At 39.4% G+C, this 27,728-nt stretch overlaps 1 protein-coding gene and 1 long non-coding RNA gene across 3 annotated transcripts; both read left to right on the top strand.

The window, feature by feature from the left end:
- Nucleotides 1-226: 226 nt before the first annotated feature.
- heg1 (heart development protein with EGF-like domains 1) lies at nt 227-18,127 on the top strand. Of its 2 annotated transcripts, none has more exons than XM_047371345.1 (14): nt 227-679; nt 6,858-7,869; nt 9,751-10,238; nt 12,203-12,316; nt 12,435-12,557; nt 12,707-12,798; nt 12,967-13,022; nt 13,151-13,311; nt 14,450-14,584; nt 14,716-14,758; nt 14,837-14,874; nt 14,988-15,075; nt 15,236-15,413; nt 15,834-18,127. In XM_047371345.1, exons 1-14 carry the CDS (start codon nt 400-402, stop codon nt 15,975-15,977), a joined length of 2,952 nt encoding a protein of 983 aa, XP_047227301.1. In that variant the 5' UTR covers nt 227-399; the 3' UTR covers nt 15,978-18,127. The 2 variants fall into 2 exon arrangements, with proteins under 2 accessions (XP_047227301.1, XP_047227299.1); XM_047371343.1 differs by having other exon boundaries at nt 14,825-14,874.
- Nucleotides 18,128-18,707: 580 nt separating this feature from the next.
- Nucleotides 18,708-21,526, top strand: LOC124871674. The gene is made up of 2 exons (XR_007039073.1): nt 18,708-19,578; nt 20,425-21,526. It is a non-coding gene; the product is annotated as an uncharacterized LOC124871674 (long non-coding RNA).
- The last annotated feature ends 6,202 nt before the right edge of the window (nt 21,527-27,728 follow it).

The raw sequence follows: 27,728 nt of genomic DNA, 5'->3' as shown, positions 1-27,728 counted from the left end.
TTATCTTCAGTATAAATATTCAGACATATGTTTACCTCACACGTGTTGTCTGAAAGCAGTCATTTATCACTTAGAAGCATTTAGAAGGTATTATTTCTGACACCTGTAGGCAGCCTAATAATCTGACCCAATATAAATCTGTTGGTGTGTATGTGAAGGAGGAGGAGCCCGGGCTCCTCCGCCGTGATAACAGGCTGTAGCCTCGGCTCTGTTATCTTCCGCTCCCCACCAGCCAAGCCACGGATCTCCTCCGCACCTCCTCCAGGAGTCACATATTTGCCATCTAAATATTTCCTAATACCAGGAGCGCTTGTCTCATGGTGCCCCGGGCATCCACTCGTGTTTGCGGAATCGATCTGCCGCCGCTAAGTTGGGGGTCTTAAAAAAAAAAAAAAAGTCATGGAAACGTGCTTTTTGAATCCAGTACTCCACTGGTCTGTGTCGGTGCTGCTGCTGGGTCTGGGTCTGCCGGGGCCCCTCTGGGCAGGGACCCCCGGCTACAACAGCACGAATCCGGTAACGGACGGGTTTTATTATTCATCGGGCACAGATGGACCCAGCAGCACAGAAAACGGTGCAACTTCAGCTTCATACTCCAGCGAGAGTTTATCACCATCACAGAGGGTCCTCCTGCTCACACACACGTCTGAAACGCACTCTGCCCCTCCTGGGACCCTCGGTAAGATCGTCGAATGAGAGGCCTGGTAGATAATAGAACATTTACCCTGCAAAGTGTTGAACTGTGTGTAAGGTTTTCCTTTCATGTTTGGTGTTAGACTGATCTAGAGCTTGGAGATGTTGTTTCCAGGCTGAACCCCTAAAAACTTGTTATAGATAGGAGTTATCCATGTTTGTCGTTGCAATGAGGATGTTTTGAAACCCAACAAAATCAAAACTGAGTCGCTACTTTTCATTCTACGCCGTTTTTGCCTGAATGTTTTGAATTCTGAATGAAATTACGTTTAAAACTGCCATTCGTGCAGAAAACAACATGGCACTAAAACGTAAGGGTTCTCCAGATTTCTTCATTGTTTTATGAAATAATCATAAAACTGGAATGGCATCCAGTTGTATTTTTATTATTCAGCCAGCAACTTAGAACTTTATAGACCAGCAAATTTTCAGTCATGACTGAGGAAACACATTTCTCTTACAATTGATTATGAGCGATTTGATACCCTATTAATGAATCACATACTGTCTAATTGGCTCCTATTGAAGGTCTTTAAACGCTCCTACACTGTAAAAAAGACTTTTGGAAGTTATATTATTAGCCATCAAAATTATTTGCATTTTAAACAAGTATGACAGACTGTAAATATTCAATAATGGCTAAATTAACTGTTGTTTTAATAACAAATGCATAAATATTGATTAGAATTTAACAGAAGATGTTGGTTCAATCGCCAGTTTTTCTCCTTGGGCCTGTGCGGAGTCCAACAGAGAACGGCGAGGCTGTTTTATGAACGAAAATATCAGCTGAGTCAAAAGAACTTGTATTTGAGAACATATAGGTGTTGGAGAAACACTTTAGGTTTGTATCCCATTTTACCCAATTTAGCATTAGCGGTAAAGTCAAACTTGCTTATTTTTTGATTGTTTTAACTTGGTAAGGTTAGAATTCAATGAGCCTTAAAAATGTATTTAATTCCTTATTGAAGCGGCATTGACCTGGTAAACTTACGTATTGATTGAAATCTATCAAAGTAAAATGTAGGCAAACAGTTTTACCAGTTCTATTGATTAAATGCGAAAAGTTTGTTTTTCAGTGTACGGTAACAGAGGGCGGACAGTTCCATTTAAAAGACTTGTATGTATTTATTAAACTAGCTGCCTTAAGTAAGCTTCATGCAGTTCTCCTGATAAGAAAACGCAGACAGAACTGAAAACTTGATTATGACATCATGAATACTCTGAGCAGCATCAGATGACTCTGGGCAACATCTTCTAATTTCCTGCAGCCGATGTGCTTTTGTTAGTTAGCAGCGACAAGTCTCATGAAAGAAGAATACATTGCTGAATAGGTTTGCTTTAATAAGTGCATGAGATGTAGTCATATCATCTGATTTTAGATGCTTTAGAGGGAATTGGGGACACATTTCCTGCACACAAAGCATAGGAGATTTTAGCCTGCCCTAATCATCTACCTCACAATAATGAAACTTTTTAAAAACAAATCTGTGATATTGTCTAAAACCGGTTTTAAGTCTATTGCTTATGTTGGGAGAAAATCCATTCCCTTCAGAGGTTTAATCTGCACCTCTGCCGTGGAGAAGAAGGGAGGCTTAAATTCTGAAGATATGCAGGGAAACCAGTTTTTCAAATAAAGATTCAGAATGTGGCATCAATATGGCAGCGATAAATTGTTTCCTGTTTTAGGTCAGTAAGGATTAACGTTTTTATTTCATTTTGCTTAATGCTAGAATAAGTATTTTTATTACTTTGTTCAAATAATGAGAGATTATCATTCCTTTAAACAATTTTAGGAAGCCCAGATGATAATGTCATGGCTTATGTGGATTTGATTTAACTCAATACATTTGAGTTAGGGCTGCACGGTGGTGCAGTTGGTAGCACTGTTGCCTTGCAGCAAGAAGGTCCTGGGTTCAATTCCCAACCTGGGGTCTTTCTGCATGGAATTTGCATGTTCTCCCTGTGCATGCGTGGGTTCTCACCAGGTACTCTGGCTTCCTCCCACAGTCCAAAGACATGCCTGTTAGGTTAATTGGTAACTCTAAATTGCCCTTAGGTGTATGAATGAGTGTGTGCATAGTTGTTTGTGTGTTGCCCTGCGATGGACTGGCAACCTGTCCAGGGTGTACCCTGCCTCTTGCCCATAGACTGCTGGAGATAGGCACCAGCTTCCCTGTGACCCACTATGGAATAAGCGGTAGAAAATGACTGACTGACTGACATTTGAGTTAACTGAAGGCATTTTAAAACAAAACCTGAAACACATTGCTTTCTGTGGTACATCATTGGAACTGTGAACATCCAGGAGTCTGAAGATAACACATTCATCTGTTCAAGCTGTTATATGTAAGCATAGCATGGTTATGTCTAGCCACCAAACCGATCAGGAAGGAGACAGGTTCTGTTTCTCAGAGATGAATTTGTTTGGGTATGAAATGTGCAAAAGACCTGGTGAAGATGCTGGCTGAAATTGGTTAAAGAGAGTCATCCACAGTGAAAGGAGTCCTTTACTAACATGGACTGAAAGGCCACTCAGAGAGGAAGAACCAGTTACCCCTGAAACTACATATAACCCAGATTACATTTTGCAAATGCACTTAGGGACAAAGAACCTAATTTTAGGAGATATGTTTCATGATAAAAGTAGAACTCAAGTGTTTGGTCCTAATCCCCATTGTTTCATTTAGAAGAAAAGAGAGAATCTTGCAAGCTGCAGAACAAGATCCCACAAGAGGGATCTCTAGGTTGGCAGTATCATGCTGTTGTGGTATTGTGTTACCTGAGGGATTGGTGCACTTTACAAAATGGATGCCATCACAAGAATAGACTGTATGTGGATCAGTATTGAAGCAACATCTCAAGATATCAGCCAAGAAGTTACATTTTGGACACAAATGGTTCTTACAAATGGATAATGACCTAAAGCATAGCAGCAAATAGTTACAAGGTGGCTTAAAGACAACACAATCATGATCTCACTTCTGTATAAAATGTTTGGGTCTGTGAATAAGGCAGCCCCAAACCCGAGTCAGGTACACAAGTTCTGTTAGGACGAATGGACCGAACTTCCAGCAAACTATTGTTCGCAGCTTGTGGAAGGTTACACAAAGTGTTTGATCCAAGTCTTTAAAAGTAAAAGAGTAATTCTACTAAATGTTACAAAATATTCATAAACCTTTGACTTTGAGAAAAGTTAAAAAATATATAAATAAATTATATATATATATATATATCTCATAATTCTGCAAATAGGAAACAGTTTCATAATCCTAACTAAACTAAAACAGGTAAAGTTTAGTCTCATTTAAAGTTGTCGAGGAAAAAAAGGTTTGTCTTTTTATACCGTTTATAGAAATATCTGGTTTCAATTGTATATATATATATCCCAAGTTGCATAAAAATTGGCTTTCCTCCCATGGATTTACCATATATCAAAATGGAATTTACTGTGCAAAATCCACATGCTCACTCTGCATGTCAATAATATATTTGTCCAGTCAGATGAACTTTGCTTGCCCTTGATGTCCACACCTAGTGTTAAAGTTTCTCAGTGACGGGGACATAATGATGATAAAGGGAAATATAAGAAGAAGAGTGAGGGAAATGTGGCCTAATTACAACTCATATATTCAACTATGTTGCAACTGCATGCTTTCCGAATATGGTGCAATATCTACCTGATTGTGCAGTAAAAATAGTGCAGAAATCGGAATGCCTTTGTGTTTCTTGGTGTTGTATTTTGGTTGACATTTCTCAATAGGATGAATGCATGGATGTCTATTTTAGTGGATTTGGTGAATATCTATGTATGATCTTTGTAGCAGGGTAATGTGGATGATGTGTTTTAAGTTTTATTTGCCCACTGTGGGTTTGGCTACATATTTCAGACATTCCCACCAACACCCTATTTGATTCTTGCAGTTACACACAGTCCAAGTGGAAGCAGTCCCAAAAAGTTTCATAACACAAATGCCCTCACTCTGAGCTGTGATTGAAGGCATGGATGCTACAAGGAAAAATAAGGCTGCAATGACTAACACAGTTTATGGTCATGATCCAATGGCAGATAACCATCAGAATTAAAATGTGCAGCTTTCTGGTTACAACTAAACTACTTGGCAACAAAATCTCTGCACAATTTAGATAAACGCTTAAACTTTCATTGAAGAAGATGAATAAGCTAAACCCAAGAGGACCGCAGTTTCTGAGGTATATCAGATGAGAATAGACAACACTGACAACTGTGTTAACAGCTCAGAGATAAACAGAGTGATCTGGGAGCCTCCATCACTTTCTGCCAGCCCCACATTCCAGTCTAAGTTTGTTTCCCAGACTGGATCCAAAGAGACAAAAAAAAATGAACTATGAAGAACGACACATGCAGACGAACTAAAAGAGATAAACAGTTTGATGGTCCCCTTTCTCTTCCCTATTGGCTCCCATCAAACAGGCTGTTGTGCTGCTGAATCCTCCTTTTTATATGGGTTTTGGATGGGAGCCGTTTATGGCACCAATGCTAACCCCTCCATGCTCTTGTCTCAATCCTGGAGAGAGACCAGATGAAAGGCTGCCAGACCACACAAGACCAGAGAGATAAGCTGACCAATAACTGTGTTTTGTTTTTTTCCCAAAGGAGTAAATATGTAGAAAAGTCTTTAATAACATTAATCTTTTATTGCAATAGCACAATCTCACACTGAACAATTTGATGCAGTATTTCCTTTTTAAGACTTCTCTCTCTTAGTGTAGTTTAGTTATATAGCGGCAACGCAGTCCTTGTTCTTAAACAGTGCAGTCGAGTTAGCATCCTACTGACTGTGCTTGGTGACAAGATAAACTTGTCCCGGGCCTCGCCTTGTTCGTAACAGTTCTAGTTGCTTTCTGCTTTATGATAATTGTTTTGATTGCAGATATGGGCAAGTTTAGTCCAGTATCTATTTTCATGTAGTCAGTTTATGACGATAAACCTGCCTTACTTGAATGCTATGTTCTCTTGTCATTCCCATTTAAATAGTGGCCGATTAAAATGGGTCACTTCATATTTACACCTCAGGGAAACAAGATGTCCTGATTCTGATCAAACAAATTAATCAATATACTGAATGTCGCTACATTGTAAACACCACAATGTCAGGGTATGATATGAGGGGAATGCACAGATCCATGTAATTTAAATACAACATGGAACAATGTTTGTAGGTGGGGACCTTCGCTGCATACCCTTCCTCTTCATTCCACCCCTGATTCTCAGCTATCAACTGCAAAATGCCACAAAAATGTCTCCAAATCAGCAATTTGTCTCAACTGTCACATTATTTTCATTTCTGGTGGAGTTCTGGGAGTTTATATATGACTGTACCATTTTTAACCAGGCTAAAAGAGATCTTTGAACAATGAATCCACGGCCAGATCCATGGTTTGCCGTTTTCTGCCAGTCGCCCTGTGCTCACTCAGCTTTAGGAAGGAAATGGCAGATTCCCAGCAGAGACAGTCACTTCCATATTTAGGACTTCAAGCCATTGTTAGGAGCAGACAAACTGACTGCCAGTTGTTCTCCACCCAGAATGTACTGCCCATACAGCCAGTTTTGTTCACCCTGACAGCATCTTCTCACTGTCTGCTGCCCCACACAGGTTCTAGGTTGCCTGGTGAGCGTCCTCTACTGGACACTGCTAAATGGTTGTTAAGTCAAAATTTCATTTCATTTCAGTGTATTCAGGTTTCTAAAAAGAAATCTGAAAAGCTTGGAGTTCGATTTAAGAATCTTTCAAGTCTGGGTAAGAATGTAAGAAAGAAAAATGTAGTTTGGAAAAATACAGTCTTAGTTTAGATGATAATTAAATAATTATCTGAATTTTGACCGTCAGTCCATCCATCATCCATCAACCCATCTGTCTGCTATTACATTAATCTATCCGTCCATTGTAGTTTATTAGCTTTAACTTATATGATCTGATCAGGTAAGTACTAAAAGTGCTTCCCTTAAAAGGAGAAAAACAAACAAAGCATTTTTTTTCTTAAGCTGCCTAAGGAATTACTCAGATTATAAAACCTTTGTGGGTTGATGGCCTGTTGTTTCAACTGGCAGACTGAAACAGAGATAATAGAAGTGTTTCCTGGAGAGAAAGTTAAACTTTGGTCTTCGCTTTTTTCTGTACTTGCAGAAACGGAGCAGACAGAAATTCTCACAGAAACAAGTAGCAGGTTTCCAGAGACCACAAATCTGTCTACGGAGCCATTTACCTCCTCCTCTATAAGCACCACTGATTTCAGTAGTAGCAGCAGCAGCAGCAGCAGCAGTGGCTTTACTAACACAAACCAGATGCCAGTGATGTCCCACTCTGTGTCCACGGAGAATCAACCCAGGCTGCTTCCAGAGGATGAAACCCTGCCGCAGGACAGCCCGGATACCACGCTTCGTTTGAGGGATACCACATCTTCGATGTCGCAGACAGGAACACTCACCATTGGCACCTACACTACAACCGTTAGCCGTGCTGGGGAGAGGACCCTGCTCTCTGTTACCTCCTCCTCCTCTAACAACAGCACCTCATCTGCTTTTACAGAGGATTCAAGCTCCCATCAGCCTCTGTCCACCTGGGGTATCCCTCCCAGGCCCGCAGAGACCGAGGGCTATACTCAGAGTGCCCCGGCAACGAGGACTAATGGGAGAGAAACAACAGAGCAGCATATGACTGGGACTTTTTCAGAGACTGGAGGTCCAGCGGGGGCCAGCGGAACCCCAGGTTTAACCAGACAACCTAATTCCACCAAGCATCAGCTTTCTTTAACATCTCAGGAAACATCAGATTCAACACCACCTCTCAAGGTGACCGAGCCCAGCACTGATCAGTCAGAAACACCTGTTTCCTCCACTCCTCCTTTCACTTCACATGCAGAGGGTCCTGTAAATGCCTCTGGGACTGATCGTGATTCTGGCAGTAGTGTTGGATCCTCCACAGAGATGACCACTGGAGCACACAGCCCCAGCACCCAGAACCAGGAGGGCACAGAAGGCCTTACATCCCAAACCAGGGAGGACAGCGTGGGTTTAGGTCTGACCACGGTGCCTTCAGCAGTCAGCAGTTCATCTGAAATGAATGAGTCTCCGACAGAGATGCCAGGAATGGTTACTGGAGTCTTCCTTACCACTACACCAGTCACTGTCACTGAGAGGTAAGCAATACAACTTTTTTCCAATCAGTGCCCACTAATGGTATTCAGTTTGTACAGGGAGCATTTGCGCCCCCTGCTGGTGATAGACTAACACTAAGTAGTGCGTTATTGGAAGTGAAAGTGATACGTGTACACAATTCAGATATTAAAAATCTGAACAATTTGTTAATTTGTATTCAGGCTGTTGTAATTATTTTTATGATTATATTATTTAATATTATTTTAATATTTTATTAAATAATAATTCTGTCTGTTAAGTGTTGTCCTGTGAATACCAGCCCAATAAGGCAGTGGTATTAGGGCAATAAAGAAAAGGGTGACCTGGCATTACTGAACAGCAAAACTCTGCACACACATGGAATAAATTCACACAATTTCTTAAAATACAAGAATTTATTAACAAAAATAATTCAACTCAAAGTCAAAAACATATTTCAATCAACAAACTCTTTACTATTCTAGAACAATCCAACTAAAAGTACCAAGCTAAATGAAAGAAGAAAGAAGACCAATTAATTATATACAATATGAACAAGTGAATCACAGAGGGTTAAGAGTGGATGAGGCAGTTTTCAATCCCTCATCCAAGAACAGAAAGACTGTGGCATGTCTCCAAACAAGACATGGCCGTCTACCTAAACAGACAGTCTCAGCAAGGAGTAATTATTCAGAGATGCAGCCAAGATGGTAACTCTGGAAGAGCTGCAGAGATCCACAGCTTAGGAGGGCTAATCTATTGACAGGACAATGTTAGTTGTACATCCTACAAATATGGCTTTCTTCTTGCCAGATTTCGGATGTTAATAGCCATTGTTGAAAGAAACCTATAAGAAGTCTTATTTTCAGTTGGCCACATGCCATATATGGGACACGGCAAACTTGGCAAAGAAGGTGTTCAGGTCACCTGGGACCAAATTGTAACTTTTTGGTCTATATGCAAAATGTTATGTGTGGTGAAAAACTTATACTGCATATCACCCTGCACACACCATCTTCACTGTGAAACTTGGTGGAGTAGGTATCATACTGTGGGTAGGGATTTCTTCAGCAGGGACAGGGAAGCTGGTCAGTTGACGTGAAAATGATGAAGTTAAATACAAAGCAATACTAAAATAATCTGTTAGAGGCAGCAAAAGAGTTTAGACTGAGGTGGAGGTTCGCCTTCCAGCAGGACAGCAGCTCTAAACATCTTCTCAGAGCTACAATGGACAAGTTTAGATCAAAGTGTAATTACGTGTTTCATAATTAGGTCTGGACTTTGAGATACTCAAAGTTTAGACCAAAATCAAACTTAGAATCTGTGTGCAAGTCTTAAAAATACATTTTTACAGGCACTCTCCATCCAATCTGGCTGAGCTTGAGCTTGTTTGCAAATAAGAATTAATTCCTAGATACACAAAAGCTGGAAGTGACACACCTCTAAAGACTTGCAGGTGCTACTTAAGAGAAAGGTGGCTCTGTAAAGTATCGACGCGGGGGGTAATTACAAATGTAAACCTCCAGATTCATACACAACCTTTAGATTTGTGTTTGGAAAAATGTTTTGAAAACCAAGAAAATATAATTTTACTTTCACTCATCTCAGGAAGTCCCAATAAAATACAGCAACATTTGTGGTTGTAATGTGGCAAAGTGTGGATAGGTTTAAGTGGTATTAATATTTTTGCAAGGCATAAATTAGAAAATACACCAAAAAAAGTGTTGCCCTGCGATGGACTGGCGATCTGTCCAGGATGTACCCCGCCTCTCGCCCATAGACTGCTGGAGATAGGCACCAGCTTCCCCGCGACCCACTATGGAATAAGCGGTAGAAAATGACTGACTGACAAAAAAAAGTTTAACTATTTTGTGATGTATTCAATTTTCTCTTCGTTTAAATAGATCACAGACAACAGAAGAAAACACCTTTAAATCAGCTGCTTTTACAACCACCACCAGAGCCTCCACTGAACCTCCCATACCAGCAACATCAGCAACAATGCTGAGCAGCACCTCTAGAAGTTATACTACAGAGTCCACTGCAGAGACCACCCTCCCACCCACTTCAACCTCCACCACGGTCCCCACCCCGGACCTGCAGAGCTCTGCAGCACTCCCAACAGTCCATGTGTCACCCAGCCAAACGCAGAGACCTTCAACTAAAATGGTCATTCCCACAAAAGCAGCCACTGTGCAGACCGAGACAAGCACAGGGACCCAAAGATTCACCACAACGCAAAGTCAATACGTCAAAACCACCTACAGTCACAGCAGTCCAGCTGGGAGTACAGAGAGTGTGCACACCTCCACGAAACAGACAGATGGAGGAGCCACAGAGCTGGAGGTGACAACGCTGCTCTCTGATGTCCAAACTGCCAAAGTGCCTCAAAGTTAGTTATTGACCTATTTCATACTCACACTTTGATGTTTTTAGGTTCTCATTTGCTGCGAATTCCAGTATGTTCTTATCCTTACTGACTGAAAGGAAAAATCAGGTCTTGTATGCCAGAGAGTGTTACATCAAAACAGCAAATGTCTCACATAAAAAAAAAAAAAAAAACTGTTTTTAAAAATGTTTGCCAAAGGATGAGTTTATATATTTTAGGATATGAGAAACTGGTTATAGGTAAAACATCCATCATGTATCATTTGACTTTGATAGATTACAGAGTTTGTAAACGCATGACACAATGTCTAAAAGGCTACATTTTTCTGTCTCAACTGAAGCAAAACCTTTTATGTTTTCAGATATGATTTACTGTCAGTTTTACCTCATTTTTCATAATGAATTCAGGTTCATCTTTGAAGGATTTTAGTGACCTCTTGTGGTGAACGTACATATTGCAGCCTCATCCCATGTAGCGTGAATCGTGGTAGTTGCACCAAATATTGCATTTCTGGAGTACTTTTTTGTCAGTATAGTCCTTCTAGATGTTACACAGTACATACTGTATTTATCTATAACACATCAAGACTTAAAAATATTCTTAAATAAAATGTAGGCTTGTTATGAACTAAAATCTCTTACAGTTAAAAATAAAAATAAAAATCATTAAAAAAAAACGATAGACTGGCAACCTATCCAGGGTGTGCCCTGCCTCCCACCCATAGACTGCTGGAGATAGGCAACAGCTTCCCCGCGACCCACTATGCAATAAGCGGTAGAAAATGACTGACTGACAAAACCAATTCATTTTGAGACCTTGAAACTTTTACTCGCTGGGAAAATATATCTTTGTCTTTTATTTTAACCATTTTGTATGAATGTAATCGCTGCTTAGGGTCTAAAGACATATTCTTCAGAATTCTACAAACTGGTTTCATAACCCAGACATAATTATTTCAGAACCGTAACTATTAAGAACAATGTGTTTCTGATTGTTAGAGACAATGTTTTAAGTTTTGTGCTGAAAGGGTTAGGGTTAAATTAAATTAATGGGTTTTGATCAAGATGATACTGCTGTACATGTTTTCCTTGAGTGTCTTACTGAGAAGTTTACAAAAAGGCAAAAACAAGTTTCTTTATATAGCATCATTCATGGACATGTCTATTAAAGTTTACAGGAAGATGAAGAAACAGAGATAAGAAAAACCCATTAAAAATCATGCAACTTTAAACATCAGATTAAAAGAACGACTCATGAAAATATTCATTTAAATTAAATAGAAGGCTAAGACTTTATAGGAATTAACTAATAAAACAAACTTTGACATTTATGCAATAGCTGCAGTAAACAATAATGTTTTCAATCTTGATTTAATGGAGCCAATATACACATTTCAGGTTTTAAATTAGATTGTTTTTTTGTTTTTTTTGCAAAGCTGAAGACAAAAAAGCTTCATGCTGCCTCATCTTGTTTACTACTGAGTGATGGGGTCTCTGACGTTAACTTGGGGACCTCTCATGGTTCATTCCTGACCAGCAACTCTAAAATGTATTTAGGCTCAAGGCCATTCAGTATCTTGAGGGACCATCAACAAGATATTGAATTCTATCCTTTTACTAACAGGGAGCCATTGCACTCATTTAAGGACTAATGTCATCTGATACATTTCCTGGTCAGGACACTCACTGCAGCATTTCAGATAATCTGCAGTTGCCTGACTGATTTTTTATTATAATTGTTTTTTGTACAGAGGCCTACACAGTCAACATTAAAATAATCTAGTTTACTCAATATAAAAGCATTTTTCTGTGCCCCATTTTGATAGGAAACCCCTCATTCTTGTCTGACAATGTTTCTAATGTGGTAGCTGGCTAATTTAGTCTTAGAGTTAATGTGTTTGTTAAAAGTGAGGCCTGAGTCCATGATGATGACCCAGAAACAAACACCTTTTGACCTCTGAATGCCAGGAAATCCCTGCGTGTCGAACCCTTGCATGAACGGAGGGATGTGTGTGAGCTATAAAGGACCGGAGTACACCTGCCAGTGTCAGAAGGCCTGGACAGGACCGACCTGCGACCAGGGTGAGCTCATGTTTGCATGATCCACACAAACTTGCAGATGAAGAGGAAACTGATTGATGTTTGCAGATCAAATAAAGTCCCTCTTATATATTGTTTTGCTTGCACCTTCTGTGTTCAGATCTGGATGAGTGTGAGCAGGACCCCTGCCCAGCAGGCTCCACATGCGTCAACACAAATGGGTCTTTCAGCTGTGAATGTCCACTCGGCTATGATCTTGAGGATGGACGGACGTGCACCAGAGGTGACTCTGAAACACAAACAAGCCATATTTACTGTTTTGTTAGCATTAATTCAAATTGCTGTAACAAGTTAATTTCTTCATTGTGAGATCAATAGGGTCTATCTTATCTTATTTGCTCATATCAGACTTTTCTTCCTTCCTTTTTATAGCAAAGACATTTCTGGGAACTTTCAATTTTAACAGGCACGATCATATAAAAAGCTCCGCCATGCATGAGATTCAGAGAGAGATCATCCAGCTGGTGAGTCTCACTTCAAAATACCTTGTAAAGTAACAAGATAACGTGACAAAATATTCAAGGGTATAAATACTTTTGCAAGGCACTGTACATTAACACACAACATAACTTGTATCTTCATAAGTTTGATGTTTAATGTACCTCATGCAAACCAAATTTTCTTCACTGCAGCTTAACGTGTCATTGTCAGTCCTCCAAGGTTACAGCCGCTCAACACTGCTGAGGAAGTAAGTCTGGAGCACCCTTAACTTTTACATTTCCATTCTATTGATTATTCTTATTTACTTTTCGAGTAAAATACTGTTCATTTATATAAAAGTATAACAAATCATACAGTGTGATTATTCCCACCTAGGGAGCAGGGCAGGGTGCGTATCTTGGCGGTCAGCATGTTTTCTGTTTCCACTGATGTGACGACTGCTGAAGTGTACAACAGCATCCAGATGTCTCTAAGCAACTGTAGCGCGTCATTGACCCACTGCAGAATGGTCCTGCAAAATCAGCTCTCCTACCACAGTGAGTTTATTAGACAGCAAGAACATCATCATCAACCTGATTATCAACAGACTTGACTTTCTTGTCTGTTTGTATCTTTGATCTACGTATTGTGAATTTTACTTTGTGCAGTTTCTCAAATGTAGCTACATATATATTTAGAGCCACCAGAGGCAGAGTTTATCCAAATAATTTGCTCTAAACCTTCAATAATTTTGTGCAGTGCTGGTGGGAAGTTTACATACCCTCATCATGGGATGAATACATTAATAGTTGGTTTGTTTTCTCTCACAGATCTGGCTTTCAGGTAAGGTGAATACATTCCTATTAGGACTGCAGTTGAAATTAACTCAGAAGTTTAATCTAAGCAGGATTTGTCCAATCCAAAACTAGTCTTAATGTGTTCTGGGGATCATCGTCTCAGTTTCAAGCATATGACCCCAATTGTCACCCTCAGAAAAAACTGAATTGCTGAGAATGATCAAGGGCAATCCAGTTACCATCAAGGCTCAAGCTTAACATAGTCTTTATAGATTCAAGAACACCAGTGTCGCAGTCCAGAGTGAAGTCAGTTTAACATCAACCTGTATTAGAGGGTTATAACCATAAAGCACATGGTTCAAATTGAGCATTTTAAAGCATGATTGAAATTTGCAGCTGCCAACATGGACAAGCCAAATTCCTCCTGCAGAAAAGTTTTATGAGCATACAAAGCAAAGAAATTTAGCTATCTGGCCACAATGGCAAAAAAATAAATTGTAGAAGACAAGGTGAGGTTTTAAAACTTAAAGCGCTCGTGCCAACCTTTAAGCACGGTGGTGGCATTATCATTTTGTGGGTTTTGTTTTGCTACCAGTGGTGTTTGTGCGTTATGTAAACTTCTTACATGCACATCAGTGTGTCATAGTCTGACACTGCTGTAAACCTTTGAAACATAGAGCTATAATGCTGTTCAGGAGATATTGTCTGCAATTGAAGTTAGGTTTTCAGAAAGTTCTTTCAAGCATTTAGCATTTTCAACAGGTAGCATTCAGAGTGCACTCTAGGTGAAGAATGACAAGACGTCAATATTAGCAAAAACCTCCTTTCAACACTAAAATATCCAAGAATTATGCACCAACTTTTAATTTGGTTTTGCTCACTCTTTATTGTGTTCCAGTGGAGAGCTTATGTGAAGCTCAGAAAACTCAGTGTGATAAAGAGCGCTCAAACTGCACTGACAGCACTGGCACGGCCTACTGCCAGTGTCTCCGGGGATATTACAAACACAATCCGGAAGACCTGTCCTGTCTAGGTAAGCTCCTCTTCTCATCACAAAACAATGACTGCTACATAAATGGCTCACTTGAAGAAGGAAAACAAGCTTCAGTTTGATGTGCTTAAATGTTTAAAATAAGCCTCCATTGGATTTTATGCCTATTTCAGAATGCAGGGATGGATACAAGCTGGAAAATGGCACATGTGTCCCGTGAGTCAAACTTTCTTAATTTTTTTCTATCAAATCGGTAAAATTCAAGTTAAAAATCTATAGTAGTCTTTGTTTCAGGTGCATGTTTGGATTTGGAGGATTCAATTGTGGCAATTGTAAGTAGATCTAACAGATCAATGTTATTCAGCTTGCACAATTTTCTTGTAACAAATTTTCTTGTATTTGTTTTTGGTAATTGCAATATTTTTTTTTAACTTTAACATTACAGTTTACAAGCTAATTGCAGTTGTGGTGTCACCTGCAGGAGGGGGTCTCCTCCTCATTCTCATCATCGCTCTTATTGTCACTTGCTGCAAGTAAGATAGCTCTACTTGTCAGAGGATCTAGAGTTTCTATTGGTTTTTTTCTTTGTTGTTTTTTGCTAAAGCTATGTTTAAGGTTTAATTAGTATGATCTGGTTAATTTCGTTGCTAAACCGTGCTGCAAGTTTTACTTTTAAAATATTCAACCTTTCAGGAAAGACAAAAATGACATCAATAAGATCATCTTCAAGAGTGGAGACATGCAGATGTCGCCGTATGCAGACTTTCCCAAAAACAACCGAATATCCATGGAGTGGGGCAGGGAGACCATAGAGATGCAGGAAAACGGCAGCACAAAAAACTTGCTGCAGATGACCGATATTTACTATTCTGTAAGTAGACTTTTTCAATGTTCATTTTACAATATTAAAAGCTTTCCTGGAACTACCAAGTGTCTCCTTTGATTAATTATAAAAGTGGATACAAAAAAAATTAATAATCTGGAAAACAGGCACAAATCTTTACAAATAAGTAAATTTCCAGTTTGTGGGACAACTCTCTCTATCAAGTTTTGAAAAAAACATTTTACAATTCTGTGTTAAGATACTATAAAGCCACTGCACCAAAACTTGTTTTCATATCTAAGACACAGGGGAGGGAGCACCATGATTTGGAACTGCTTTGCTACCTTTAGGCTTGAATTTATTGTATTATGTTAAAGAACTACAGGGTCAACACTTAAACTTTGTTGCAGTTGATAATTTAAAACAGAATAAAAATATCAAAATATGTTTCTTTTTCGTTTCCCACAGCCTGCTTTGCGTAACTCCGACCTGGAGAGAAATGGCCTGTATCCGTTCACAGGTCTGCCGGGATCGCGTCACTCATGCATTTACCCCGCCCAGTGGAACCCCTCTTTCATAAGTGACGATTCCCGGAGAAGAGACTACTTCTGAGTACCTCACTCTGGAACCACGCGTATCCTCTGACTCTCACTGTTGTGCTGCATTATGGTAGTTTTATTGTCACTGCGGGAATGTTTATGAGTGATGTCATTAAGAAATCAGGGTTGAACACAGAAACCTGTTAACGTCTGTGTGTGGGTGCAGTTTAAACACAACTATTTTGCAAGTTAAATCTGAGTAAAATCTGTTTCACTTTGACCATTTCAGTGTTTTTGCATGTTTTGAATTATTTAGTTCAACTCCTACAGGGCTCACATTGCTACTGTAAGTTTTTTTACTGTAAATGGAGCGATTTATTCTTTGTATTAATGCAAAGGTGAATGGTCCACTACAGTTTTTGTCATGTCTGCCATTGCTGTTAGTTATTGCTGCCTGGCAATAAAGCACTGCATTAATGCACAGTGAAACATAAAGCCAGAGGCAATATTCAAATCCTGCTTTCTTGGATTTTTTTTAAATGGAAGACAGCAGCAAAATGGTCCAAAACATCAAAAAACATAAATGGTGCAGTCTTAAAATACAGGTTTACACCACTGCTGTAATAAGTAAACTGTTTTTATAAGTCTTAAAAAGCAACTTTTGGAGCTTAACAAATAACTATTGAATGTCAAAAGTGTGGATTTATGCTGACAGTGACTGAATAATGACTTTGTAACCTGATGCTAGCTGTTATTTATTCCAAGTATGCCAGAGTTGTCCACATGTAGCATAATGATATCTCAATCATGCACACTGACCGACATCAAAGGGATAAACCTGTGGCTTTAAAGGGGACATATCTTGCTTTTAAATCCTTCCTTTTCACATTTAAAATCATTCAGTTGTGGTCTATATAAAGTGAAATTGCAATACTTTGGTCTGATCTCCTTGTTAATGTTGCTCCGCAGACTCCTCTTTAAGCCCTGTTCTGAGGTGGGTCTGAGAGCAACTCGATTTGATGCCGTCTCTTTAAACGCTGTTGAGACCCTTCACACCCCGCCCTCCTCGAGGTCAAAGAGCGCTGCACTTTAACCCGTTCGGACATTTGTGTAGTTTGATAGCAATTATCTAGCGCTGAAGAAACAAGACAAAAACTGCAAAAACAATTGAAAACCGTTTATATAACATTATTCAAAACACAAATTACGGTTATGTCCTCAAGGAGCTGAAAGCAGCACACAGCGCTAACATAAGCAGAAGGCAATATGCTACTGCTATCAAAACAATAGCCAGGATGTCATATCAACAGACAATAAATTCATGTCTAAAATAAAGTTTGTTGTCATTTCAGCGTTATTTGCAGTTTACCGCTTTGTTGTGTCAGTCGTTTCCATAGACAGAAGAAGCTGACACCTTAATCAGTTGAAGTCTTTCAGCAAATCCGTCTTTAGTACTGGCGGAGGTTGCTGAAGGCACTGGGGGAAATATGAATTTCCCCACTGATGTGGGTACATTTCCTTGAAAAATCTAATTTAACCAGGCACTCTGAAGGGGTTCTGATGCTGGGGGATGGTGCAATGAATTGTGTGGGTTAATTCACCCAACAACCGAACTTATCCTCTTACAGCATAGGGATGCTTGAGCTTGGACTACAAAATCGCAGCGAGAAATAAATATGGCGGATACGCAAAACTGATCAGCCGGAAGTCCATGACCTTGTTTGGCTGTTCCGCAGCAAATACTGTGATGTAACAGTTGGAAAAACGTACCAGATGATGGAGAAAACTGAACGGACTGAAAAATATGACCCGAACAGAATATAAAGACATCTCAGCAACACCTGGAGAGACTAAATTAAACTTTTCTGTACTCCTGCAGCCTCCAAGTACTCAACAAAATGTATTTAAAGGCTAAAGGTTGATTTTGTATGATATGTCCCCTTCAAGTGTGTGAAAGAGGTTGTGTGTGTGTGCACAAAAATGAGAGCAAGATAGTGTATGTGTGTGTGGGTGGGGGTGTAGGTGCAAAATAATATTTGCAAGAATATTTTATAACTCTCCATAAGTGTTTGAATGTAAGGGTGTATCATAATTAGCTGTTCCTATCATGGATTATTATGTTTATGTGTGATTTGTTTTTAGTTTGTTTTGTGTGATCACGTGGTTTGTTGATTCTGGCGTTTTAGTCAGAAGTGTTTATTTAAATAAAAATACTAAAAGATACTTTTTTTGCGTGTATTTTATTCCCGATTTTTAATTAAAACACTGACTTTTTGACTTTGGAGCTAAATGTAAATGTATTGTCTGTATACAGTATTTATGAAAGACCTACGGCTGCCAGACTTTAATTATACACTATAGCATTATTTGATTGTTGTTTGTTATCTTTTTTAAAAAAGCAAATGGCTCCCTTCAAGGCAAAAAAACTCTTTGTCCAATGGTGAAACATGGAGGTGGGGGTATCATGATTTGGGTCTATTTTGCCTCATATGAATAAGAATATCAGTGTTAGGATCTGCCATTTTGGAATTTGTTGTGGTTTTGCGTTTGTTTACTTTTCAGTTACGTGTTTCTATTTCTTTGGGTTTATTAGTCATGTTTGTTTATTTCCTTCTGTTCCCTGATAGTTTTGTTCTCTCTCCTGCCTCCTAGTTTTAGTAAGTTCTTTCTCCCCTCGCCCTTAGTTCTTTTGGTTGCTTTCTCATTTATTTATTACTTAGAATGGTTTTCTCATTATTATTATTATTATTATTATTATTATTATTATTATTATGACAGTTCCCTTTGCTTCTTTGGGGTTTCTAGTTTAGTTTCCTGCTTAGTGTTTCTATGCTTGTTTATTGTTAGGTTATTTGTTCTTGCTGCACTCTTCTAGTTCATTAGTTTCTTTTCACTGTTCCTCCTCTTGTCATTAGTTCCCCTTCAGTTATTATGTACTCAGTGTTTGTTTCCCTTTATGTTAGTAGTTCTTCCCAGCCTTATCCCTAGTTGAATTCCCCGTGTTGGTTTCTATTGTTTTAGTTTCTTCTATAGGTTAGCTTGTAGTTATTGTTTGCCACTATACTTTGTTCCACTTGTCGTTTACGTTTTGATTTGCATTTATTCTAGTCTTTGCTTTTCTCTGCTTTCCTCCCAGTTTGTTTCAGTCAGTGCTTGTTTGGGTTTGTTTACTTTTTTTGTTAGGGTTTCCTTTATGGTTTCTTTTGTTAATTCTTATTTGCCAGGTTCTTATAGCTGAGGTTGTTATAGTTTTCCTAGATCTGTTTCTCTGAGTTTGTTAATTAGTCCCTTCTCCCATGGTTTAGTTTTGTATTAGTTTCACCTGTCCTTCAGCCTCCCTGCTTGCCATGTCACACCTGTCCCTAGTTCCATTGATTACCTGTCTATTGTTCCACACTCATTTCCCTCTGTATATTACTTGGTCTGTTTTCTTTGTTCCCTGCTGGTTTGTTGCATCAACTTCCCAAATTGTTTCTCTGTCTGACCTGGAATCCTGTAAAACTCACTGTTACACCCTGCCTGCCTGCCTTCTGTTTAGCCGGAGTTTGGATTTAAATAAGTCATCGTTCTGCTCGCCATGCCGTGTCCTCGCCTGCCTCTGCACTTTGGTCCACAAAAATCCCTGAGTATGACAATCAGGACATCTCTGTACACTTCTATATTTCTGCAAAAAGGTAAATCTAATGATGTCCCTGTATTTGTGATGTATTGTGAAAAGTTTCATGTAAATTGCTTTCCTGCAGCATGACTTCCCAGCATATAGTTTACCAGTACACTTTGGTGCTTTACCTGAAACAATCTTAATCAAGGTTCTCAATTCAACAATTTGAAGGATGCAACAATAGTGCCTGGGTATGTTTTAACAGCAGGATAATTCATATTGACAACAGTATTTTATTTTCAATAAAATATCCTAAATATGTATTTTTTTAATTTAATATCTACATTTGTCAATACATGGGAGTGAAACATCAAGGGTGAGAACAATGGCAGTGCAATGAAAACTTTGAAGAAGACATATTATTTCACAGGTGATTTCTAACTGATTTGCCTAATTTTCATAATCTCTTTGCATGATATGTAAATATTGCAGAATTGTTGAACTGCACAACATTTGATCCCATTACTAGTTCATAGGAGCAGGTCCCCTCAGAGAGAAGATAAGAGGACAGGAAACCCTGCATGTGAAAATGGAAGAAACACTTACTGGAACAATGAGCTACCTAACTTGGACCTTAATCAATGGGCATTATAGTCAATTTGATAATTGTGTTTTACATCTTTTGCATGGTGCATCTGCTCCACAGAGAAAGGATCAAGCAACCTCTGAAGCTTCTCTTGAGCTGTTTGATTGTCAGTACCATTGTTTGTCTCTTAGCAATTTTTGGAGTGCTTTTTTTTTTTCTCAGGAAAAAAATGAACATGACAGGATCCCTCACATTTCTTTTGTGTTCTCACTTGGCTGTTTGTCCATCAGCGTTTCCTCCTCTGTCTGTCTGAACTTCTTCTATTGCACCCAGATTGTTCCTGCAAACAGAGCCCTCTTCATCTGGATTAAGAGGAAAATCAAACGAATCATCTTCTGCATTTTGCTTGTGGAAAACATTTACAGTTTTCTGGATTTTCTTCTTTTTTTTTTTTATGGGACTTATGGATCCCAAACTTCATGGATTTAAGGTCAATATGACTTGTATTGTTGAACATGCATTCATTGATATACCTGCAGAAGACTTTCCAAACCAGCCTGCAGATATAATTACCATTATGATTATTATACAGAGGTCTCATTGTTAAATCTCTTTTGTTGTGATGATGGCATCTAGTGGTGTCACCATAGTCTACCTGGGAAGGCACATTTGCCGTATGGTTATAAATGGACAGTCCCTTTCCAGTGCACAACTCGGTAGCCAAGTGAGGGTCACCGTCATTGGGATCCTTCAGGGTCTCCTGTTTTTCCTTTGCTGTATGGTGGGAGTACGCATTTGTTTCTCAGCACTATCAGTCAGCTTTCATAACTCCTTTTTATATATGATCAACGGTGGTCAGCTTCTACGTGTCTGGCACCACATTTAACCTGGGAGCTGGTCAATCTGTATTTAGGCAGAGAGCAGCAGATGTATGGAGCAGAGTAGGCCGGAGGTGCAAAAGCTCACATCAAAGAGAGCTCTAGTATGAAAAATTTAAGAAAAACGGCAAAATGCTTCAAAGAAAAATGACTAAATGCATTATCTCCTTCAGGTAAAACATTTTACTCACTCCATTGCTTTCAATGTGCAAATATTATGAATTTGTATTCACACGGCTCAAAGATTGTGTCTGATATTCATCTGTGATGTGAGCAAATGTCCTGTAATTTGGGACGTCAACTTCATGGTCGTTTTAACTTTGATGTGCATTGCTTGCAATTCTTTCTCAAAAACTATCACAGCAACATTTCATACCACAACCTGCTGCCTAGTGGTAAACTATGTGCTTTAATGCTGATATTTAAATATGTATCATCAGTAGCAAATCTGCCATGGATTAACAATTTGAGAAGCATTTTTTTCTGTGTTTGTGATGTGTTGATTCTTGTGTTTTATTCAGACATACCTTTTTATTTGAATAAAAATCTTGCATATTTTTGTCTGTATTTCACTTATAAATTATCCTGTAACCAAAACACCTATAATCACGTTTACTTTGGAGCTAAACATAAATGTGCTGCTTGTGTATTAATGGAAGACTTAGTTACTAAACTTAGTTTACACCAAGAAATGTGTCATATCTGATGCCTGAAAACAGGCTAAATGAATATTATTTACAGACATAATATGCATAGATTTAATTTTTTGGACACATAGTGGACTTTGTTTGATGGGTTATCTTTTAAGAAAGAAAATGCTGCATTCCAGGATACAGACCTCATGGAGATGGCAGTGTCATGATTTGGGTTGTTTATGCCTCATGAAATTACAGGTACATCTCAAAAAATTTGAATGTCAAAAAACTCCAGGCTCTGGGACCTTGATTTCCAAATGAAACTTTACCATTATATGAAAAGAGGACTTTGGATTATTGAGCAACACTCTCCTTGGCCCAGGTAAGACGCTGGTAGGAAATGTGGTGTTTCATTGTCTATAAGCCATTATCATCAAAGAAACAAAGGCTTGAAATATTTATATGTGTAATGAGTCTGTAGGTTGATTTTCACTTTCTGAAATGAGTGACCAAAAATATTGAACTTTTTCACAATATTTCACAATTTAAATTTAGTGATAAAAACCCATATGCACAGAGGCCATTCGGCAGGCAGTGTAAAGGCTGAAGAAAGTAACTTAAAGAATCAAGGACAACCATTGGAAACTGGCATGAAGAAAACAGACATGGAAGATGGGGAATGGTGAACGGACATTGGGGATGGACACTGAAGAACAGAGAATCTGGCAGGGAGGGTGGTGAATCAGAGAGGCTTTTTAATTACTTAGAGGGTCTACAAGTGGCACGAGGACCAATGGTGATTAATCAGGGCAATGTAGTGCAGCTGGGAAAGAAGCAGATGAGGCAAATTGAGAGAAGGTGACCAATAAACACAGAACAAACACAGAGGGAGTTGAATCAGAACACAAAATGATCTGCTAACCAAAGGAAAAATGACCAAACCAAAAATACAAAAAGCAGACCACGAAAACCAATGAAGAAACTCTACACAAAGGAATACACTTAGTCCGAGAGATCATAATGGCAACAACCCAAAATAATTCAAACACAAACACCCAAGGATCATAACAACCTCCTGTTTATCTGTGAAACATTAGGATGCCGTATCATGATTTAGGTCAACTTTGCTTCAAATGAAATCCCCATCATTGGTGGACCAAAATAAACATTGAATTGAAAGAAAAAATAAATCCACCTGTGAAACATGAAGGTATTATTATGGTTGTGATCTATTTTACATGAAATCACAATCATAATTTATAGAGCAATTAGCACTGCACTCTAGGGTAAAAAGCACTGCTCGTCTGTGATTTGAGCATATTTGCCTAATATTAAATGTACATAATATATGTAATTGTACTTGCAAATTAAAAAATGAGAATCAGGACATCTGTCTGTGAACCACTTAATTTCTGGGAGAAAAATTTGATCCATAACAATATCCATCCACTGGGATAACATTTCTGATTTCTAGCGTCTCCCTCAATGGATGAAGGATCAAGCAATCTCTGATGCTTCTTCTGAGCTCCATGATTGTCAGTGTATAGATAGAGATATATCTATAAATATATATATATATATATATATATATATATATACTGCTCAAAAAAATAAAGGGAACACTTAAACAACACAATATAACTCCAAGTAAATCAAACTTCTGTGAAATCAAACTGTCCACTTAGGAAGCAACACTGATTGACAATCAATTTCACATGATGTTCAAATGGAATAGACAACAGGGGGAAATCTATGGCGATTAGCAAGACTCACTCAATAAAGGAGTGGTTCTGCAGGTGGGGACCACAGACCACATCTCAATAACTATGCTTTCTGGCTGATGTTTTAGTAATTTTTGAATGTTGGTGGTGCTTTCACACTCGTGGTAGCATGAGACGGACTCTACAACCCACACAAGTGGCTCAGGTAGTGCAGCTCATCCAGGATGGCACATCAATATGAGCTGTGGCAAGAAGGTTTGCTGTGTCTGTCAGCGTAGAGTCCAAAGCCTGGAGGCGCTACCAGGAGACGTGGAGGAGGCCGTAGGAAGGCAACCACCCAGCAGCAGAACCGCTACCTCCACCTTTGTGCAAGGAGGAACAGGAGGAGCACTGCCAGAGCCCTGCAAAATGACCTCCAGCAGGCCACAAATGAGCATGTGTCTGCACAAACGGTTAGAAACCGACTCCATGAGGAAGGTATGAGGGCCTGACGTCCACATATGGGGGTTGTGCTCACAGCCCAACACCATGCAGGATGCTTGGCATTTGCCAGAGAACACCAGGACTGGCAAATTCTCCACTGGCGCCCTGTGCTCTTCACAGATGAAAGCAGGTTCACACTGAGCACATGTGACAGAGTCTGGAGACACCGTGGAGATCAATCTGCTGCCTGCAACATCCTTCAGCATGACCAGTTTGGCAGTGGGTCAGTAATGGTGTGGGGTGGCATTTCTTTGGAGGGCCACATGGCCCTCCATGTGCTCGCCAGAGGTAGCCTGACTGCCATTAGGTACTGAGATGAGATCCTCAGACCCCTTGTGAGACCATATGATGGTGAGGTTGGCCCTGGGTTCCTCCTAATGCAGGACAATGCTAGACCTCATGTGGCTGGAGTGTGTCAGCAGTTCCTGCAAGATGAAGACATTGAAGCTATGGACTGGCCAGCCCGTTCCCCACACCTGAATCCAATTGAGCACCTCTGGGACATCATGTCTCGCTCCATCCACCAACGTCACGTTCCACCACAGACTGTCCAGGAGTTGGTGGATGCTTTAGTCCAGGTTTGGGAGGAGATCCCTCAGGAGACCATCCGCCGTCTCATCAGGAGCATGCCCAGGCGTTGTAGGAAAAACAAGAAAAATATTTTAATGCATAACTATCTACTTTCATTTAGGGGTTTTTAATCAAATGAGCTTAATTCTTTAATTCCAGTGGTTAGATGTGCAAATTTTCATCATTCATATGCAAGAACTAACTTCACATTGGTTGCAGTGGTTTTATTTTTTTCTATATCTCTGATGTAAGCAGATGTCCCCTAAGATGACACATTCAAAATATATTGTTCTTTCAAAATTCTATAAAAAAACAAACACCCTCCCCCCAAAACAAAAACAAAGCAAAACATTTCATGCTTGAAACAGCTGAATTGAGTAAGCAGTTACTGTTGTACCACAAATATTTCACTTTAATACTTACTTACTCCATGTATTTATAAAGCAGTTTAAAACAACCATAGCTGCAACAAAGTGCTGCACGTGTAAAAGTATTATTTTACTGTTTATCATCTATGGTCCCCCCCCCACACACACACACATTTTTGTAAGTTCCTAGGGTTAGTTGCTTTTTGGCAACATTGTCCATTAATAATACATACGTGTTTTTATTTTCAAATGTCATTTAATATCTTCAATACCTTACAGTGGCCTACATGCCATTTGAAATGCAAAATATTATAAGAGAAAGTTGTTTCTCTTCTGCATGTTGCCTTGAGGCAGCATTATACCACAGTGGAACACCCCTATGAACAGAATGTTTTGAAGAGTCATTCATTTTAATTTTGCTTTAATCTTTACAACTGACCAAGGATAGATTTGACATTGTTTGCAGTAAAGTAAAGCTCAGACTATTCATATGCTCTGGAGGCCATAGTTTACCCTTACAGTAAACTCTGCCTGTTTTATTTGCTAATAATTTTCATACATTTTCCTCTGTTTATAGAATGAATTCAGCGTCTGAGGAGGAGTTTTTTTTATTGTTGGTATCTCCTGCTTTCTTCTTTCAATCTGTTGTACCTTTTAATCTATTGGCTATTGTCTGTTTTAACAGATTGATTGTATGTGTAGGTAGAACAGGTCTCCTGAAAATGAGAGTCTATGCCTCAGTGAATTTTATCGGTTTAAATAGATGGAAGTAAAATACTGCTTCTACTATTATTATTGCTACTGCTAATGCTATTAATACTAGCTTCCGCCTCTCTGCCTGCTCAGACACGTTTCTCCTAAGCTCCCTACTTACTTGCATTCTTTTACTCCTAACTTTTTATCTCTTAGCCAAAATTACGGAAATATTGGACTAAAACAACTTCTTACCAGCGACTCCCAAGGATTATTATTATTTTTTGTTGTTGTTTGTTTTTAAAGAACTTTGATGTTTTTATAATCGAACTCGAAAGCAGGACAAACGCCAGCTAATCAGCACAAAATGCCTCCCTTCACCACAGAGAACTTCGACAAACCTTTACAGAAATTGGTTGTTTTGGAGATGAAAATCCATTGACTAGAAGTGAATGTGGAGGTGAATATGGGGTACAATGATGATTAAACTCTGCCTGTGATCCCAAACAGTGACAGCCAGCTCAACAACTCAGCCGGCAATCAGAACACTGAGAATAAACCTACCGGCAGACCCCCCCTGGCATGTTTTAGGCGCATGCCCAAAAAATCAAGGTGGACGACTCACTGGAAGATCTCAGCAATTAAATAAATTAGAATGGCCAGAATTACAGAGAAATGTCCCCGTTTCCCCTGGGAAAAGGAGACTTCGACAGCGAGCTGCTGTCACAACAACTGATAGGAGTGAGACAGCTGGAAATAATGGAATTCCTCTCCAAAACAGATTTGCTCCACTACAGAATGAAAACCAGGAAAATGATCCATCTTCTGAGAACAATAAAAGGTTTGAGAACAACCTTCATTGTGAACAGTCTTTTCCTAAATTGCCAGAGAAAAAGCGCCCCACCGGACCAAGAACTCTGATAGTGGGCAACACAGCTGTGGATGGGATTAAAAACTTCTGCAACAAGAAAAATACAGAAGTTATGATTGGTACCAGTAACGTAGTGTCCGATATCTCAGATAATATTCTTGCAATCACAGAAAAGCGCCCGTCTCTAGAAAACCTTATTAAAAACATGTGCCACCACACCTGTGATCTTCATCGACAACTTTAATATTTTTTGGGAAAAAAGATAACTCTTCAAGCAAGATGGTTTCTTTTTGAACAAGCCAGGAGCCAGACGTCTCACATCTAATTTCTTCTATTCAGGAAATAATCTGCCAGCAGCTTCGACCTTCAGCAGAGAACATGGAGTATCAACAACAATGATAACGCTGCCTCCAATAGCTCCAGCAGAAACAATTGGCCAGTTGGCTGAGAAAGAGAGGTCATCACAAAAGGTCTCCCCGTCGAAATCCACAGGAGAAGTGGACCCCCCCATTATACCCCCATCCCCCAAACCCAGAGCCAGACCGACACCCCCGGTAAACCCCACTCACCCCAGACCCCGACCCAGACCGCACAGAACTCTCCCATCTCCCCACTGAGCCCGCTTTTTGCTTTACTGGATTCTGATAACATGAAAGGAGCTCTTAAAATCGGGACCCAAATGGTTCTGACCTCTTCTCCATTCAACACCCCCCGTGGCCGAGGCCCTGCTACTAAACCAACATCTTCCAAATGCTGCAGACCTCCACCACCTCCTAATCTATCTCCTCCTAATCAGGACCTTCAAATCACTTCTCTGTGATACAGTCTGGGCCCCAGTGGTAACTCTATCAGAAATGTCCAGGAAAAACTTGGGCCCCTAATAGGAGATAGTTGTAAAATCTCTGTGCTTATACGTGACAGAAAGAACAAAGCCAAAAGGATAAGAGACAGTAATAAACAATCAACAAAAGCCATAAACTGTCAGGTACAACCAGACACAGAGTTAATATCAGCAACTAAGTCATATAAACTGGCTTTACTGAACATTAGATCTCTGTCAGGAAAATCATTTTTAATCAATGACTTCATTACTGACCACGATCTTGATGTTATGTTTTTAACAGAAACATGGTTACATGAATTTAATGAAGCTCCCATTCTGATAGAGGCGATGCCTCCGAACTACAATTTTCTTTGTGAGAGCAGACAGCAAAGAAAAGGTGGAGGGGTGGCCACTTTGTTTAAAGATTTATTAGAGTGTAAAAACGTATTTCTGGGCAAATTTGACTCTTTTGAATATTTGGCTCTCCAGGTAAAGAGCCCGGTCCGAACCATGTTCTTGAATATTTACAGGCCTCCTAAGTCCAAAACAAACTTTATCAGTGATTTTAATTAGCTTTTAGCTGTGATATGTGTTG

This window comes from Girardinichthys multiradiatus, chromosome 7, assembly GCF_021462225.1.
Source record: "Girardinichthys multiradiatus isolate DD_20200921_A chromosome 7, DD_fGirMul_XY1, whole genome shotgun sequence".
NCBI lineage: Eukaryota > Metazoa > Chordata > Actinopteri > Cyprinodontiformes > Goodeidae > Girardinichthys > Girardinichthys multiradiatus.
Note: the sequence above shows the minus strand (reverse complement) of the source record. Positions and strands in the feature narration are given on the sequence as shown.